Source organism: Rana temporaria, chromosome 6, assembly GCF_905171775.1.
Source record: "Rana temporaria chromosome 6, aRanTem1.1, whole genome shotgun sequence".
Classification (NCBI taxonomy): Eukaryota; Metazoa; Chordata; class Amphibia; order Anura; family Ranidae; genus Rana; species Rana temporaria.
In genome coordinates, this window is record NC_053494.1 from 62,983,184 (window position 1) to 63,002,376 (window position 19,193).

General features: G+C 39.0%; 1 protein-coding gene across 1 annotated transcript in view; it reads right to left on the reverse strand.

Annotated features, from left to right (window-relative positions):
* Window positions 1-4,856: 4,856 nt before the first annotated feature.
* The window catches only part of XYLT1 (xylosyltransferase 1), a 421,691-nt gene continuing 407,354 nt past the window's right edge, over window positions 4,857-19,193 (reverse strand). Inside the window, exons 10-11 of the mRNA XM_040356908.1 lie at window positions 15,644-15,977; window positions 4,857-5,566 (exon numbers count right to left, since the gene is read on the reverse strand). Of these exons, the coding sequence (XP_040212842.1) occupies window positions 5,244-5,566; window positions 15,644-15,977 (657 nt within the window). The 3' untranslated portion in view covers window positions 4,857-5,243. The remainder of the gene's footprint in view (window positions 5,567-15,643; window positions 15,978-19,193) is intronic.

A 19,193-nucleotide genomic window follows, 5' to 3' on the forward strand; every position in this document is an offset into this window, starting at 1 on the left:
TGCTTTACCTCCCATATGAAATAAGGTTTGAGATGGTCAATGGCATAGTAATATAACAACCACTGGATGATCAAGCTTTAAAAAAATTACATTATTACAATGTACAAATATAGCACTCTGAACAGCGCCAGACATATTCACTCTGTTATCAGAGAAGCCTGTACAGGATCTTGCTGTTTATAAGGCAAGTTAACTTTTAACTCTTCGAAGCTTTTTCATGATAAAGGTGATCAAGGTGAAAAAACAGGACACAGTTTGCATAGTTTATACATTCAAATCAATGTAGGTTAATGCAGGACTTCTTCTGTGAGAATGTTGAGAGGTAGCACTGGTGGTGGTAGCACCCTTGGGCAAATCAATGCAGTTTGTGCACTACATCAGAATGAACTCCTATTTTATAATTAGGAAAAATACTGTATTGAAACTGAGTGATCACACTTACAGCACAAGCTGAAACGATATCATATGTTCACAAATTAATTTTAACTGTTAACAGTTCAACGCTGTACACATTACATCACATTGTCATGTATCTCACTTCACCATCCTTTATTATTGGCCAATTTAGATACATTAAGGTGCCCTATACTGATGTCCCTAGTCCCTAGAAAGCCCCCCCAAAAAAAAACAGTTGACTAGCAGAATGGGATTTTACATTTTTCCCAGCCAATATAGACCCCCACTGCATATTTAAATCAATAGGCCCCTACTGGGAACATGTGTCCAAATTGTACTTTAGTGTGGGGTAATCCACTGGTGAATCCAGTAGGTTATAAGTTTGCACTGCCATGACTGCATTAATCTACCTGTTTTACCTACTTAAACAATGGCATTTTACACATTGAGCCAATAGATACAATTCTTTCACTCATGACAAAAAGGAGAATGCTCTTCATCAGATGTTTGATCCATCTAGTTCTATAATGCCGCGTACAGACGGTCATTTTTTGTGATGAAAAAAAAATGACGTTTTATGTGATGAAAAAAACCGACATTTTTTAAACTTCATTTTCAAAAACGATGTAGCATACACACCATCGTTTTGAAAAATGATGAACAAAGTGACGGCACTCTAAAGGGGAAGTTCTATTCGCCTTGAGGCTGCTTTTAGCTGGTTACTTGTTAGTAAAAGACGATTCGTGCTCTTTTGTCTGTTACAGCGTGATGAATGTGCTTACTCCATTATGAATGGTAGTTTTACCTCCCCATCTCAAAACTTGCTTCTGGGCATGTGCGGGTTTAAAACGTCATTTTTGCCCACACACGATCATTTTTTATGACACAAAAAATGACATTTTAAAAAATTACATAAAAAATTTGAGCATGTTCGAATTTTTTTTTTGTCATTTTTCAGAAGACATAAAATTACATTTTGCCCACACACGATCATTTTAAATGACATTTTTAAAAATGTCATTTTATTTCATCACAAAAAATGACCGTCTGTACACGGCATTAGAGCTCCAAGCTCAATTATTTTAGATGCTTAAAGTGTTAGGCCCCATTCACTTAATTGGGTTGCCCTATGTGTGACAAGTACACCAAAGAAGCTTCCACACCTTTTGGGACGTGGAATGTCTGCTAGCCACATTTGGGGTCCAATTAAGAAAGAAGAGAACCCCAGGTGCATTTTGCCGTGATCTTAGGACAATTTGGAATCATGGTCAGAATTACATAATTCTGTCTGCAATTTCAGATGCACAAAGTATGAACAGGGCCTTAAAATTGCTGAATCTTGTTATGAACAGATGTGTATTAACTGAAACATATTTGCCTAGCAAAAAAAGTTGGTTGGCTCAAATTACAAAGAGGGTCTGAAAGGGGAAAGCAAAACAAACTCCCTTCCTAATTTGTCTATGACACTATATTATTGTTCTGAAATGAAAATGCCTTTCGCACCCTAAATGCTCACACTCATGGCTGTTTTTAGAGGACTTCTGCAATTAGTTACACCAAGGGGAGGCAACCTTGATACGTAGGAACTGTGGCAGATCCACAGTGCATCCTATTGTGTGATCAACTAACTGTCAAACTGTTGGCTTTTAGCAAAATTTCTCTTGCTCAATTTAACTTTTTTATTACATGCTTGTTTGGAACCTGCTCTGTATCTGCATACTTTTCCTAGGTGCAACTCTGCACCTTGTTTTTAGTCCATGCCATTTTCATTGGCACTGGTAAATGCCCTAGTATCACCTACAAAACTTCTGAAATTGTTGTTCCATAGTTTGGTCCAGTGCCGGGACAAGGTCACCCAGCGCCCAGGGCAAAGATGCCAAACTGCACTCCCCTTTCACTTAAAGTTAGGTCAGGGCGCCCCCCATACCTGCAATAAACCATTGCGCCAGGGGCAGCCTCCCCTCCTGCCCACCCCATTGTCCCAGCCCTGGTTTGGTCTTTCATCCATGTCCCTAGACTTTTCATGTAAAAGAAAGAATGGCTTTCATCATACGTTTGACCCATCAACTATTCAGTGGAGGTAGCATGTCCGCTCCTGCCTTAGATGTTACCTGCATCCCCTGCGATGCGTTCAGTATGGGGTGGGGGGGGGGTTGTTTTTTCCTGACACACATGTTTTTCCTATATTAGTTAAAGCCTCCCTATAATACTGAAGCCCCAAGCTGAACCCGGACAGCCCTTTATACTTTACAATAGACACTTATTACATTAGCATACTTATTCTTTCTTAGCTGGACAAATTTCAATTAACTACAATCTGGAGGCTACTGCCCCACTGTATTAAATAAGCTTGACAAGGAATATATACTGGCGTACATAGATTGAAGCCATGTTTTATATGAAGTCTTACCGTTCATGACCTGTGCAAATAATTAATTGTCTGGGTTGAAACTAATCATCAAAGGGAACCCAAGGACATTTGTGGGTATTTACTGAAGGCCTGCCCCCTGATCATTTATAACAGGGAAATTAAAGAAAAAATCATAAATACAATTAAGGGTGCAGTCTTTCCATGGTGCTATGAACAATTTGATTCAATGACTACATTACATCAAAGCAAAACCAAATATTATTCTATACTAGAGGGTAAAACATTAAATGCAAAGCGCCCCGCCTTCACTGAAGAAAGGCAGCTGAAGTTAGTAAGATAAACATTAGGCTGCAAAAGCAGCATTTGCCAATTAGTCACTGACTAAAAATATAAATAATAAATATCTAGAATACATACATTACTACTTATATGTTACTATTTTGCCAGAAGTGGCAGCATTGCACTGCTTAAACCCTCTGGTTTTTAGGTGCTAGCACAGCTAACACTACAGAATTCTCAGGATCATTTGTAGGAGTCATGTGGTCATGAACTCTGATTAAACATGATTACAACATTGCTATGTTAAAGGAGGGTATTAAACCTGTTTAACAGCATATCATGGTAAATTTGATAATGTGGTAGTGATAAAAGGGTTTTCTGCTGGATTTTTGTTAATGCGGAGAGAAGAATATATAGACTCTGCACAAGGAGTCTATAGACACAAGGAAACAATGGCTGCCAAAGAGCTACTAGACAAAGTACAGTGTTTTCTGGTGGTGAAGTGTTAGTGTTTTAAGTGCTGGAAGCTCTTTCTGATTAGAGAAGCTGTGTACACAGAGGAGGGGATTTCACACAGGCAAAAGGAAGACATTTCTCTCTTTGGTCCTTGCTAATACAGTAAACCCATTCATGGAATAACTATTTTAATAATCATTTTTCTACCATCAGGCTCAGTTACTAAAACTGTTGCACAAAGAATCGGCTTCTAACTTCAGCTTATTCAATTAAGCTTTGACAATAAGCCTGTGTTCACACTAAAGGTGGGTTTGAAATAGTGTAAAATAAGCTGAACTTGCATGTTTTTAAACCTGCATTTCAATACGACTTTAGGAGCACTTTCAGAGACATCTGTGAGGGTTCCTGCACAGATGTCTATTGAAATCGCCCCCGAAGTCGCCAAAAGTAGTGCAGGAACTAATTTTGGGAATCTGTGCGGCACCACAAAGTTGGCATCGCACCTATTCTGACGGTGCCGTTATCTGCAATAGGTGGCAATTCGACATGTCAAATCGCATGTCAAATCGGCCCGATGAGAACGGGGATAAAAACGTAGAAGCTAATTGGTTACTATTTACATCTGAACCAGACTCTGTGTGAACCAGTTTTAGTTAATCTACCCCAGTGTGACCTCTTGCTCCTGTAAATTGGGACTGCATAATTTTAAAGTCTTGTGAAATCACAACACCAAATTTACCAAATGAATCCAGATGAATAATGAAAATAATGAATACACACTATGTGGTCTCCCTTTAAAATAGTATATCAAAAAACAAATGTTAGTCCTCTACAAGTCTTGCAGGCTGCCATCTAATGCACTGAACCAATATAAATTGTGATACAACCATTTTCCAAGAATGAACATCACTTAGGTACCTCGTAGAATGTAATAAGAGGGACCAACATTTATGGATCATAGTCTCTACACAAATTTTGTTTTCTGAATATTGGTCTAACCTATGAAAAAGATGACTCTGCACTGGGTTGACACCAATCACTACTACTTTGGGAGGTTATATGCTATTCTGGGAAAAGGTCTGTTAACCAATCGTATCTTAGCTTTCATTAAAATAGTATTAGATGAATAAAAACTGACGTCTACTTAATTGCCAATGGACATGTGCAACTACATTATACCCTTTACAGGTAGCAAGAAGCTGAAAAAGAGAATATTTATATTATATAACCCTTTGGCTGCCAGGGCTGTCTGCAATGCCTTTTTGCATTTCTTTGGCAACACAGGAGTCATTAAAAGGCTATCTGTTACTATTTCCTTACAATGCAATAAAGAAACCATGTTCCTTAAATGGCATATGATAAACTCCTTGTAAGTATATTTCTTAATACCAATGACAAACACACAAATACATGGAAGTAGAAAAATATAGAAGACATTTGTGCAAAGGGGCTTCCCATAATTATACAATACATGAAACTTTTGCGCATGTGAGCCCTTAATCAGCGTCTGTTGTCAGCGCCCTGCCAATTGTAGGGAAGTGCTATCAATCGAAATGTAAGGAAAAACCCACAACGACATCCAAGAAGGACTTTTCAAAACACCTGTGCCAATGGATGATTCGTTGCTTCCACAAAGCAATAAACCCTATTCATTTGCTCAGACTTTTCATTTCTGTGGATTTGTGAATCTATGGTTTATTTTCCCTTTTAAATCCCATGCCACTGAAGGGTGCACCAGATGCTACCTCAATCTCCCATCAGGTTTGACAAGGCCAAGTTCTGATTTGGGGTCAGGACTAAGTGAGCTCCATGCAGTCTGGGAGCAGGACTGCATGACTGGACAGGAGGATGGTCCTGTGGTGCAGATGTCCACTGCTGACCAGATGTTGCTTGCCAAGCTGTCAACCCAGCTTTCTAGTTTAGAACCTATAAGTCCAGCATTCTTTTTTGCTTGCTCCACTTGCATGGAATTAATTGGTATATTTAATACTGGGTTCAGTCCCTGGAAACTCTGTTCCATGTAAGCCTTTTTTGAAGGTCCTCCATGAAATTTCCCAACTTCATCTGAAACATAGAAAACATCAAATTAATACAGAACAATAATGTAACATTATAAGTTATTTTACAAAAGCAATAAAGGTGATTTTCAGTTTCCGAAAGAGGAAATCAAATACCCTTTCTGGTTACTAGCATTACACCCGAATTAGGACTCACCATAATTCTTGCCATCTAAGTGTTGTGCTATTCACCAAAAAGCTGAACTCCAGGCAAAGAGATAAATAAAGAAACAAAGAACATATACAACATGTGAGCTGTTTTACTTATTAAATGATTTGTATTTCTGTCCATCAAGTTCTGAGATTGTATACATCTTTGTCACACATCACAGCTTTGCCTGGCAGGAGAAGGAACCTGACATTTCTCTGGGACAGTTTCACTTTTCCAGGTCCCCTTCCCTACCTCCACCATGTGACTGGACAATGAAACGAGAACCAGCAAACTGACAAGCTATTTTTTGTCATTCTGCCCTCCCCTTCTATCAACATGCCCCTTGTACTGTGCACAAACTGACTGGCTCATTGTACTGCCTCTCCCTCATTATTCTGAGCTCTGCTACAAAGGGACAGCAAGAGACTAATGCCTTGTACACACGACCGGTTTTTACGATGAGAAACCTGCCATTTTTTGTCGTGTGTATGCTCCCTAGCAGTTTTCTCAACGAAAAAACTGCCCGCAAAAAAATTAAAACCAGCTCTCTTTTTTCTCGTCATGTTTCCCGTCAATCTTTTTCTCGTCGCAAAAAACGGTCCTGTGTATGCTTTTCCATGGGGAAAAAACTTGCATGCTCAGAATCAAGTATGCAGCCCAAAGGGTGGCGCCATTTGAAAGGAACTTCCCCTTGATAGTCCCGTTGTACGTGTTGTACATCACCATGCTTTGGTCGGATGTTTTTTTGCATTAACGTGTGTATACAAGTCAGGCTTGTGAAAAACGACGGCTTTTTGAACGTCAGGAAAAACGATGGTGTGTACGCGGCATAAGTCAAGTGTAGGTACCTACATTGCTTGCATTTATCGATCTTGTACTGGTTACAAAGCTGTGTTAAGGTGTGTCTTTTATATTTGACTGGAGTTCAGCATTAAAACGCATATCCCATTTGTGCCTGAATTAAGTAGAACTGTATTGGGTTTACTGGGATCATAGGGGGCCTAAACATACATTGTTGGAAGCTACAGAAATGTTTTCTGCTTTCTAATCCTTTGTACATTAGGAGAAACAGAACAAATATTTTTACTATATTTTTAGATACATTTTTTTTGGAGAAAGAAATCCAAATCTGACGAACAATTTTGTGACATTGACAAAAATAATAAACAGAGTTTTAATTTAGGAAATCCTTTGAAACAGAAGTACAAGCTTCTCTATACTCTAGGTTTGTCCATAATGAAATCAGTCACCAGATCAGACTTTGAATACATTCTGCCACTATTAGGAGTCCATTTGCTCTCAGCATGTGCCAACAAAAAGTTGAGTCAGATGACGCAAATGGCATACAATGAATAGAAATAGTAAAAAATAAATGGGCAATTACTGTCCAAAGCACTTTGCTTTCTCTGTGGATGGCACAACTAGTACATTTCCTTCACAATCAACTTCTGTCACGTCATTTACTCACTACTTATTTTCCTTTTTGTCACTAATATCTGTAAACTTTTATGCATTATTTCGTATTCACTATTTTGTATTAGTAATGTGGTATAAATGTATATTAAAAAATACTTTTGGTCAGAACAAATGAAAGCTGCAATAGTTTTCCTGAGGTAAACACAATAGCCTGCCAGTAACCAAAACAACATATGCTGTTCATTTGAAATGATTAATTGTGCTCTTCACAGTTTGAATCTCATTCTGTGATGGAAGGAGCATTATTTTATAATGAATTCCATAAATAGGATCTGAGATGAGTGGAAAGCTTTTTACATTTAAGCAGAAAAATAAAAGAACATTTTTTTTGGAAGAATGATCACATGGGTAGCCATTTTGTGTGGGTAGAATAATGGCAAAAAAAATGGTAAATCCCCTGACTGCTATAGGTGGAGCAACATCAGCATCCACAACTGTGTGAATGCTTTATGCTTAGGGCACATTGAGGTAGGGATGTAAACATTGTAGACATTTCCTGGACATGAAACATGAAAAGGGAGTGCATTGCCCCATATACAGCACTTTAAAATATAAATACCGTCTTTATCGGCATATAACACGCACAGTTGTATAACACGCATCCTAACTTTAAGAGGGAAGTTTCAGAAAAAAAATGTCCACGGCCCCCTACGTATAACACGCAGGCACAGTTTACCCTCTATTTTCAGGGTAAAAAAGTGAGTGTTATACGTCAATAAATACAGTAATCATTCCTAGTTGCTGGTTATTTTTATACCATTGCAGCACACCGATTATTAGTAAAAAAGCCATAAGCGTGCACCAGCAAGTTAAAGTAGAACTACATTTCATCTGAGCACCACAAACCGAAAACGCTAGTTCATTCATTTTTAATCTTTACAGCAAACTCATGTCTCCATGTCTTCATGCTATATTTTTGCTCAGAAATCACTTTTAAAAACATGTCCCCAGCATTTCTGGTTGTGGCCAACTTGTGTAAGGGCAGATGATTCATGTAGCATTTACTTTCTGAAATCCAGCTGCCCTCAGCTCAAGCATGCAGGCAGGAGGATGTGCTTATCTGAGAAACTCCTCTCCACTCCCGAAGACATCTGGGATGCATGATTTCATTTGCCTAGGCTGGAAAACCAGGTAGTAACTCAAGAAATTTAAAAAGTTTAAGACAAGTAAATATGATATACTTTCCCATTTGTTTACGAATGCTAGTAGCATAAGGCTTAAAGATAGTTGATTTATAGAGTGAAGTTCCACTTTAAACTGGCCATACACTGTTAATTTTTGTTTTATTCAGCCAACAGATTCCTTCATCCACCAAAATGATGTGAGTGGAGGGATCCCCCCTACTTGGTACACTGTATACTGAAAGTAGCACCCATAGCTGTCCAAAACAAACCGTTCAGCGCTGGTCAAGAAAGTTTTTTTGACGTGTTGATTTAACAGAAGTCCATCAAACCAAAGGTCCCCAAACCCCTGTTGGGGGGCCGGATAGTGCGGGAAGGGGAGCGGGTGGCATGAGAGTGTACAAGCACAACATGCAGTTCCACACTTTCAACCACCAGCGTTGTCCCGCTCCCCTTCTCTCAGCACCACTACTCTCTTCCCTCTCTGTGGTCACATTGGGAAGATAAGGAATAGAGAGAAGGAGAAGGAGAAGGATAGGGAGGAGAGTTGGTTTGGAGACAGGATCAACATCATCATAGAGCACTGGTAAGGTCCCGTAAACTCACTTCAGGTGACAGGCTGCACCTTGCCTCCCCTGAGGTGACAGGCTGCACCCCCATAAACTCCCCTGCCACCCCCCAAACCAAACGGGCAGCTCCACCATGAAATGCATAGTTATGCCCCCTTGTGATGTCATCACGACCGCCAGACACCTGGCTTTCATTTAAGTTCCTCTACAGTGCTTATCTGGATACTGTTCCTTTACAGAGGCTACTTGCATCTGCCTTGGCTGTGGAGAGGTTGTCATCTACTGACTTGATATTTAAGTGCTGCTTGGAATACATCTCTTGTAAATGTATATATTTTTTTACGCTTTATTTTTAATACAATTACTACACATAGTCAGTGTTTCTCTTTTCTGTGCCTTAAGATGTAGAACTTAATATATATAGGTGAAGGGGTTAATAACTCCTCTCTAAAGTGCTCTAATAATGACTAAATTAAGAGTTAGTCTGCCATAGGTTGATATTATATTTATTAGTAGATGCTAAAGAGCTAAACCACCAGATAGATTCTTATATTTCTTGGGTACTGTTGGTGAGATCTTAGCCCTTGAATTCCTGGGCCTGTACACCCAACAATAAAGATTGTGCCTTTTGGATTATAATTTATTTCGTACTAGAACATACAGAAGATTCACAGTTGTGCAGAGCGAGATCTCACTGTTAAAATATTCAGAACTGAATATAAGACAGGTGCTAATTGAACCCATCAGGCTCCATCTATTGCTGAGGCCCCGTACACACGTCCGAGGAACTCGACGGGCAAAACACATCGTTTTGCCCGTCGAGTTCCTTGTGAAGCCACCGAGGATCTCGGCGAGCCGAAATTTGCCATTGAACAACGAGGAAATAGAGAACATGTTCTCTATTTCCTCGCCGAGGTCCTCGTCGGCTTCCTCGGCCGAAAGTGTACACACGGCCGGGTTTCTCGGCAGAATTCAGCTCCGACCGAGTTTCTGGCTGAATTCTGCCGAGAAACTCGGTCGTGTGTACGGGGCCTAAAACACAATTTTATTAGACTGATCCATTATAAATGAAAATAAAATAACAAAAATATAGTTTTACTGTAAAGTTACTGGTGCATATATAAGCAATATGGACAGCAGATTGAGGCAATAGTAAACTCTGCTTGGTCACTTGTACCTACAGATGAACTTGTAATAAAGCTTAACTGTAGGTACAATGAATCTCCTAAATATGCACTGTTTAGGAGATATTTACAAGTTCTGCAGCAGGTGACGTCACCAGTGTATGCACACTGAATGTGTCGACAATCCAGAGCTCTGTGGCACGATCATGACTCCTGTGTGCATTCGCAGGAGTGACGTCATCGCGGCTTGGCCATTCAAACGACCACAGCCCATGAACCCAGGAGGAAGACTGGGTGAAGATGGAAGCCCTGGCAGCGGTGACAGGGTGCCACTGCTGGTAATTGTTTTACAGGTGAGTCTGTCATAATATGCTGGTATGCTGTGCATACCAGCACATTATGCCATTACTTTGCACGGAGTCTGTATTTTTTTGTTTGTGACTTTACTACCACTTGTGCACATAACACATTATAAAATAAATGTGATAACAAGTACTTTACTTCCATTCCTCTTTAAAATTTGAAATATTTTTTGCCTTTAAAAAAAAGAAATAAAAAAGTTGCTATGAGATTGGAATGTTCCGGATACAAATAAGTAGCTGTTGGTAATATTTGGCTGTATAATCATCTTAGTTAATTCATATTTCTTCCCTTACTGAAAAGTGGTCTGATGTAGTGCAAAATGCATAGCTCTGTTGCAGAAATAGAGACACACTGTCAAAATTCAACATAACACACACACATAAGCCTTCACATACGTCTACTAACTTCCCTGGCATATGAATACTGGGTTCTTACAGACATTCAGACTGATGCTTTCAATTCCCCATTCATTTTTAGTCAACATTAAACTGACAAATTTGCAGTCTATCCAAGATACACATCATCTACAGCACAGAAAGGATTTATTCAATGTAGCCTTCAGCTGAAAAGGAAAATTGTTGTTTTACTTGAGATAGCACTGTATGTCCAATACGTCCAAAAATTCTATGTGTCTGCCAGGTGGGCATTGCCACACAGTCATCCAATGACATCAAGTCTTTTTTTCCAAAGACAAAATATCTGATATTGGCAGTAATTTGACTGGGAATAGAGACATCTATTTACTGATCGTTCAGTCACTAACAGCCTCTTTGCAGCATTTCTAAGTGTATACAAAATAAAAAAAACACATTGGCCCAAGCCACTGCTTTCACAACGAAAGAGATTTATAATTACATTAAAGTTTAAAAAGGAAATTTACTAAGCTGACATTTTTAAATTATATTTTCAACAAATTCAACTCCAATATTATTGCACTGAATACATACAAAGATGTATTTATTAAAAAAAAGAACTTGGGTACAAACTCTGAAAAATATATTTTTGCTACTCATAATCACCAATAAGATTCTTTGACTAGAAAACCAGGACCAAAGATTCAGTGAAAATGGCATTCCCTGTTATTAGGCAATGAGGTTGATTTACTAAAGGCAACTATACCGTGCACTGCAAGTGATCAGAGGGGAAGCTCTGAAATGAGGGGAAGCTCTGCTGGTTTTTATGATCCAATCACGTGCAAACAAAAATTCTGTTTTTTTATTTTCCTTAACAGGGGTGCTTACAATGGTTAGCTTTTATTAATTTATGTAAAACCTTTATCCCAAACAGAACAAAACGGTTGCTGCTGTAACTGCTTAAAAAGTGTGAGCTGAAGTTTGGCTTCAATGTGTTAGTATTTCTAAATCTGCTATTACATTTCACACTCACCTACCCCCAGACTGACCATGCTGCTGTCCACAGGCGTCTCTGTTGCGCCCTCATCCAGAGCATAGACACCCTAATAATACACCTGAATATTTACGTGTGTGGGAACGGTGCTGTATCAATAACAATACCATTGGAGGGTCACATCCCTGAGCTGAGTCATGAATGTAAAAATATGTTGTGGGACTTTAAATACCCCTCCAATGCGGACTTGTCTCCTGATTCCGCCACGCAGGTTTATTACACCAAGGCCGTCGCCGCCATCTTGCTTCACCCTACCTATGCGTCAAAGTCATTGCGAGCATGCGCGGGTTTCCACGGTGACAGGTAAGTATACACACACTCGGGTTTCTCGTCGGGAAACAGGCCGACAAGAATCTCGACGAGAAAAAAGAGAGCAGGTTCTCTTTTTTTCTCGTCGAGATTCTGGCCAGATTTCCTGACGAGAAACCTAAATAACTCGTACACACGAACAGGAATCTCTGCAAGAATCAGTTTTCTTGCTGGTTTTTGCCGAGAAACTCGGTCATGTGTACGAGGCCTATGACTTGAGTGATGACTACCTGCTTTCTCAATGGGGATGTCTACTGCCACATGTTTACCATATGATCTCTGTTGTTTACTTTCTGTACTGATCTCCTGTTTCTCACTTATGTCATGTTATTTTCCTTTATCAAAATATTAATAAAAATATATTTGACTCTAAATACCCCTCCAATGGATAAATACATGAGTCAAGGAATATTAAAAAAATAATATACAAATATTTATTTCATCCAATAAAAATCTAGATAATAACATACATCATTTGTAAATGGACATCAATACTACCACTTGTCTTCTACTAAGGGAAGTGAACATGTATAGCATGGTAGTCCTCAGAGTTTAGAATATGTAGGTCGATGCGTTTGGCAGAAAGATCCGCTTCCTCGGGATCTCAAATTTTATGTATAATTACAACTGGATACTAAAATAATAATTTTAGGAGCTGTATGTTTCGCTCAAATATTCACTGCAAAGTGGTAAATTGATAGTAAGGTTTAGTGTGAGTATAGTCCCATCGGCCCATGGGAGGACCACCAAAACAGGAGGGGTGAGGCTAAAAAACAAAGGGGTAACCATATATTGTATGGGTACTCTACTTTTCATACCCGCCAACTGTCATTGCAAACGGGAGGTAGAGATTGAGTCTTCCATGTTAAATGATTCAATATAATGGCATCCAAGCTATTCGTTGACTCATATATTTGTCCATTGGAGGGGACCTACCACATATTTTTGCATTCATGACCCTAATAATACTGGAGTGGTGTTACTGGCCAGATCACAAGGTGAAAACAGATGCCAAACAAAAGAAAAATAAATGAAGCCTCCACATCTAATGATAGATAAGCTGCAATATATTACATGTTTGGTTATGTTTTCATTAATGTGGATATTGAAACAGCCAGACAACTTGCATTTTCAGTAGAAAATAAAAAAGGCAGCTTCCATGTTTGCTTCATAACAGGTTCCATTAAACCCCAAATAAATGTAATTCTATATATACTGTCTTAATTCTTGAAGCTGTAGAAGGGTGGGGATAGTGAAAATGGGGTTTAAAGTGTGATACACATGACCGTTTTTCATGACAATAAAAATGCAATTTTTTAAATGTGTCAATAAAACGATTATGTGTTCTCAATGTGAAAAATGGGCATTCAAAATTTAGAATATGCTCTATTTTTTCTCGTAATTTTTCACGTCGTGAAAAATGGTCGTGTGTATGCTTTAACGACGGGGAAAAAAACGTGCATGCTCAGAAGCAAGTTATGAGAAGGAAAATTCGCATAATCATTCCAAAGGGTGGCGCCAATCGAATGGAACTTCCCCTTTATAGTGCCGTCGTATGTGTTGTATGTCACCCCGCTTTGCTCAAGCATTTTTTTCACGATTGTGTGTATGCAAGGTAGGCTTGACAAGAATCACGTCGAGAAAAACTTTGTTTATTTTTCCATGACATGAAAAATGGTCGTGTGTACGCGGCTTAAGAGCCACTGACCATAGAGAGCCATAGAACAAGCATGCAGGTCAGAATGTATGCCTCCATTGACTCCATAATAACAATTTAGTGAAAACAGGGGAATTAAAAGCCTGGAAACTTGGTTTGTAGGTTGTAAAACATATTGACATTGACAACCCCTTGTTTCTGTCATGACAAGTTCCCTTTAAAATTGCTATGGAAAATTATTTGTGTGACATGGTCAGTTTCACAAATAATACAACTAAACAGTTTAAGTAAAACATAAGAATGAGTAAGAATAAAAGGAAAAGCTTTACAATCTATTGTTATTATAAGATATTTGCCAGCTGGCACTCCTGTTAAGGAAGATTAGTACTGCATTAGCTCACAGCAGTGGCCCAAATATGCTCACAGAACACAAAACAAGACTGATTAAATAAATAAAAATTAAAAATGTTCTCTGTGAGATACAATTACATATCACCAGTATGTAGTAACAGAACAGTCATGCAGAGGCACAATTAACACTAAAAACTTGGGAAAACACTTGTTTTGTAAATCGCATGCAGGAATGTCATATTGTGGCTACACAAACATACTATATGTTTATTAAATGAGTATAGTATGATGTTATCAAGTCATTCATCTAAACGACTTTAAGGCTAGGTTCACACTAGAATGCGGTACCTGAGTTTAATGCGCATTTCCCACCAAGCGTTCAAAGCGCACTGCAGTTGATTTTTTTTAAATGTGACTGGAGATGTATGCAGACAGCTTATGTCACAATATGGGAATGCAGAAGCTGTACAAACACAGCCACAGGACCTAATTTGAAGCATGTGGATGCAGGTATATGGCCCCAAACACTGACAGAGTTCATTTGGGTATACAGTATATAAAAATACACCGCGCTTAGTGTTTAACCACTTCCATACCAGGCACTTACGCACCTTCCTGCCCAAGCCAATTTTCAGCTTTCAGCGCTGTCGCAATTTGAATAACAATTGCGCGGTCATGCAACAATTTTTTTATCGTCTTGTTCCCACAAATAGACCTTTCTTTTGGTGGTATTTGATAACCTCTGCGATTTTTATTTTTTGCGCAACAAATAATGCCCAGTGATCACAGTCCGGCCCCCCTAATGTCTGAAGGACCATAAACTGGCCCTTTGTTTCAAAAGTTTGGAGACCCCTGCTCTAATGCATTAGGCTGCGCACACCTATGCTGGAGGCAATACTCTTGCAGCTGGTCCTGTAGATTTCCAGAGCTGTAATATGTGGCCAGGAAATCTAGACTGCCCTGTTAAGCTTGCTGTCAACATTACCTCTAGGATAAGAAACTGAGATCCAGCCTCATTTTGAATTTAAAAGTGCTCCAAAAATATCTAATTAAGCAGTACAGTATAACTTCCCAGCCAGAAGATGCTATGGCACATTACACCATTGTATTACGTTGCTTGTGGCCACATGCATTGCATTCATCGGTGCAATGTTGTATCATTAATTCCTTAATGGCACCCCAATGAACCTTGCCACCGGATGTGTGTTGCAGCTGGTAATGTACTAGTGTGCATAGAGGTACCTTGCTGCAAATAATACATGCATCTGTTTGCTGCATTAGGTAGCCTATTCAAATAAACGTGATGCCTTAACACAATGCATGTTCTGTAAGGTATAACACAATCTAACCTGCAAACATGAACACAATGCAATAGTTTGAATGGATCTTAACAAAATGTTGTCAGCCTTGTCAAACAACATTTTCTACATAGGCAAACTAATTCAGCAGGGGGAGCCATACTGCCTATGTTCATATTACCAACGCTCTCACAACGAAAATCTTTCAACACTGTTATTTTGTTTTACAAAATGAGCTGTAATCGATGTACCACTTACCACTCTTTATTGGCTGCCTATTTGAAAAAGTCAAGGGCGATATCAAAAATCTTGTTTCAGCTACAGGGACCCAGTGATGAAGAACGCGAATAGTCCAGATTCCTGGCCTGAGAGGCAAGTTCAGGGGTGGTTTATAATGAGTATACTCTGCTGTGGATTCAATTAAAATGTCATATGTAGCAGCAATGATGTTTACAGGATCAATCCACACCACCGTGACTGTAATATTGGGTCCTTTTCCCCACTTCTGCATTGCAGTTGGCTCCTCCATAGGCCCCATGATACCACCAAAATTCCGAAATATTCTTTCTTTGGCGTCCCACTCCGTTCCTGCCTAAAAAAACAATATGGGGTAAAATGAAATTAATTTCTTAAGATGAAAAGCAAATAGATGGCAAATATGATACAGACATTTATTTAGAATATATACAAGTCAAAGGGGTTGTAAAGGTACAATTTTTTTTTCCTAAATAGCTTCCTTTACCTTAGTGCAGTCCTCCTCACTTACCTCATCCTTCGAATTTGCTTTTAAATGTCCTTATTTCTTCTGAGAAATTCTCACTTCCTGTTCTTCTGTCTGTAACTACACACAGTAATGCAAGGCTTTCTCCCTGGTGTGGAGTGTCGTGCTCGCCCCCTCCCTTGGACTACAGGAGAGTCAGGATGGTCTCTACGTTGCAGATAGAGAAAGGAGCTGTGTGTTAGTGGGCTTCCTGACTCTCCTGTAGTCCTAGGGAGGGGGCAAGCACGACACTCCACACCAGGGAGAAAGCCTCACATTACTGTGTGTAGTTACAGACAGAAGAACAAAAAGTGAGGATTTCTCAGAAGAAATAAGAACATTAAAAAGCAAAATCGAAGGATGAGGTAAGTGAAGGTGGACTGCACTAAGGTAAAGGAAGCTGTTTAGGAAAAAAAATTGTATCTTTACAACACCTGTAAAATATGGTCAATATTTGAAACTCTGGTTGTCTATCCATAAGATAAGGTAATTTAACTTTCATATGCCATTTTTTTAATACAAAATTATTTAATATACCCATTTTCAACTACAGAACAACAGAATTGTTTGCATTTTATTTATTAAATGTGTTCAATTAATAATATCCGCAAAAAGCTGAGATAATTGTGTTTGGAAATATAGGCTAGTATTAAGAACTATGACAGTGGAAGTAGGGGGTCACGTGTACTGTCTGCATAGCATCTTAGGAGCTCTTTTGGCTTCAACAATGAACATATCTAAAAGACATATCTGATTTGATGATAGCAATCAATATGAATATTTCTTTCATGTTCCTAGTTCAGGAAAATAAAAGAGTTGATGCTTTGGGTACCATAATATCAGGTGCAACCTTAAGACACTTGGTAGGTGCAAGCTATTGGGTACCATAATTTTTAGGTGCAACCTTAAGACACTTGGTAGGTGCAACCTTAACCTCCCTGGCGGTATGATTCTTTCAGAAAAAACATGCTGAAAGCGGTACCATTATTTGCAAGGAAATTTGGCGTTTTATACTGTAGGCCTGTGATTTTTAGAAATAACTCACTTAAATCTGACCAAACAAGATTCTAATAGGCATCCCGGGTATGACATTTTTTTTAAAAACAAAATTATAAATTATAATATAATAAATAACTATAAATAATTATAACAAATAATAATATAATTATAATAAAAATTATTCAATAATGTAATCAAATCAAAATCACTGAAATTTGCTCAGTTGCAGAATTGTCGTTGTCATTATTTTTTTTTTTTTTATGAAGAATTTCCCCACAAATCGCTATCGCACAATTCTGCAAGTGATTATAATTTATTATCGCTGTTTTCTAGCTGATCTAAAACTATTTTTGACATAAAGGGACACTTTTGGTTGCTATGGACAATCTACAGTTTGCAGGGAGAAAAAAAGGTTTTTATTATATAAAATGACATGCAGGACACTGGGCAGACCACTAGGGACAAGGGGTGTGTGTTTTTTTTACATACAGTACTGTAATCTATAAGATTACAGTATACTGTATGTAATGTGTTTGTTTACTTTTTTGAATTTGGCGCCGTTCTCCGTCCCCGTGCGTCGTAACGTCGCAGGGACCGGAGATCGGCGGCACAGGAGGACGCTGTGTGAATCGAGCGAGGTCCCGCTCGCTCACACAGCGCGGTGGCATCGCTGGATCCAGGGACAAGGTAAGTAAACACTCCCTGTACATCGAGCGAGGCAAGCCCGAGTCTGACTCGGGGTTACCGATTTTAGCCCAAAAATCTCACCCCGAGTCAGAACACCGCTCAGGAGGTTAAGGCCGCGTACACACGGTCCGTCCATCCGATGAGAATGGTCTGACGGACCGTTTCATCGGTTCACCGCTGAAGCAGACTGATGGTCTGATGTGCGTACACACCATCATTTCCAAAACCGATTGGGTCAGAACGCGGTGACGTAAAACACACAACGTGCTGAAAAAAACGAAGTTCAATGCTTCCAAGCATGCGTCGACTTGATTCTGAGCATGCACGGGTTTTGAACCGATGCTTTTGTGTACTAACCATCGGTTTTGACCTATCTGTCAGCCGTCCATCGGTTCGATTTTAAAGCAAGTTCTCTTTTTTTGGACCGAAGGGCAACAGACCGATGGGGCGTACACACGGTCGGTTTGGACCGATGAAACTGAACTTCAGTCGGTTTTCATCGGTTTGGACCGATGGTGTGTACGCGGCCTTAGACACTTGGTAGGTGCAACCTTAAGACACTTGGTAGGTGAAAGCTTAAGACACTTGGTAGGTGCAAGCTTAAGACACTTGGTAGGTGCAAGCTTAAGACACTTGGTAGGTGCAAGCTTAAGACACTTGGTAGGTGAAAGCTTAAGACACTTGGTAGGTGAAAGCTTAAAATAATATGATACTTCCCCCACTCTATGTACACTGAAGTAGGCAACTAATTCTAAATGGAGAGCTTTTTGGCTACTTTTAGATACTCTCATCACATTTTTAATAGAAAAGCCTTATACCACAGAAGTCACCCCTCTGCAGGGTACACCAATAAGAACATGCATGCTCAATAACACTATTTTGTGTTAAATCTGTGCTATAAACCAGCACTTTGGATGCCTAGCTTGCCACGTAGGTTTTTTACATATATCCACAGAAAGAAAGAAAAGACTAACATTTAAATTTAATCTTAAAGCAATAGAGATACCGTATATGAACATATTTCTGAGAAGACAACAGCCATTACAACTGACCAAATATCAATACCATTCTGGTATGCAACTGCTTGTTGGTGTGGCAATTAAAGAGTACAGCACAGTTACAGAGAATCTGAGTGAGATTTTTTTTTATCCAGACTTTATTTTATCATTCTATTATTCGCACGTGCTAGTAAAATACAATACATATGGTAAAACCATGTACTGTAATAACTTTTTTATTTTTTATTTTGACCTTGTCAATCACCAGTCTATATAACTCCCATAGAGATATTCCTACAGTATTCGTTTCATGATTGCGACCTAATAATAGATGGTAAGCATAATAGAAAAATAAGAACTGGTG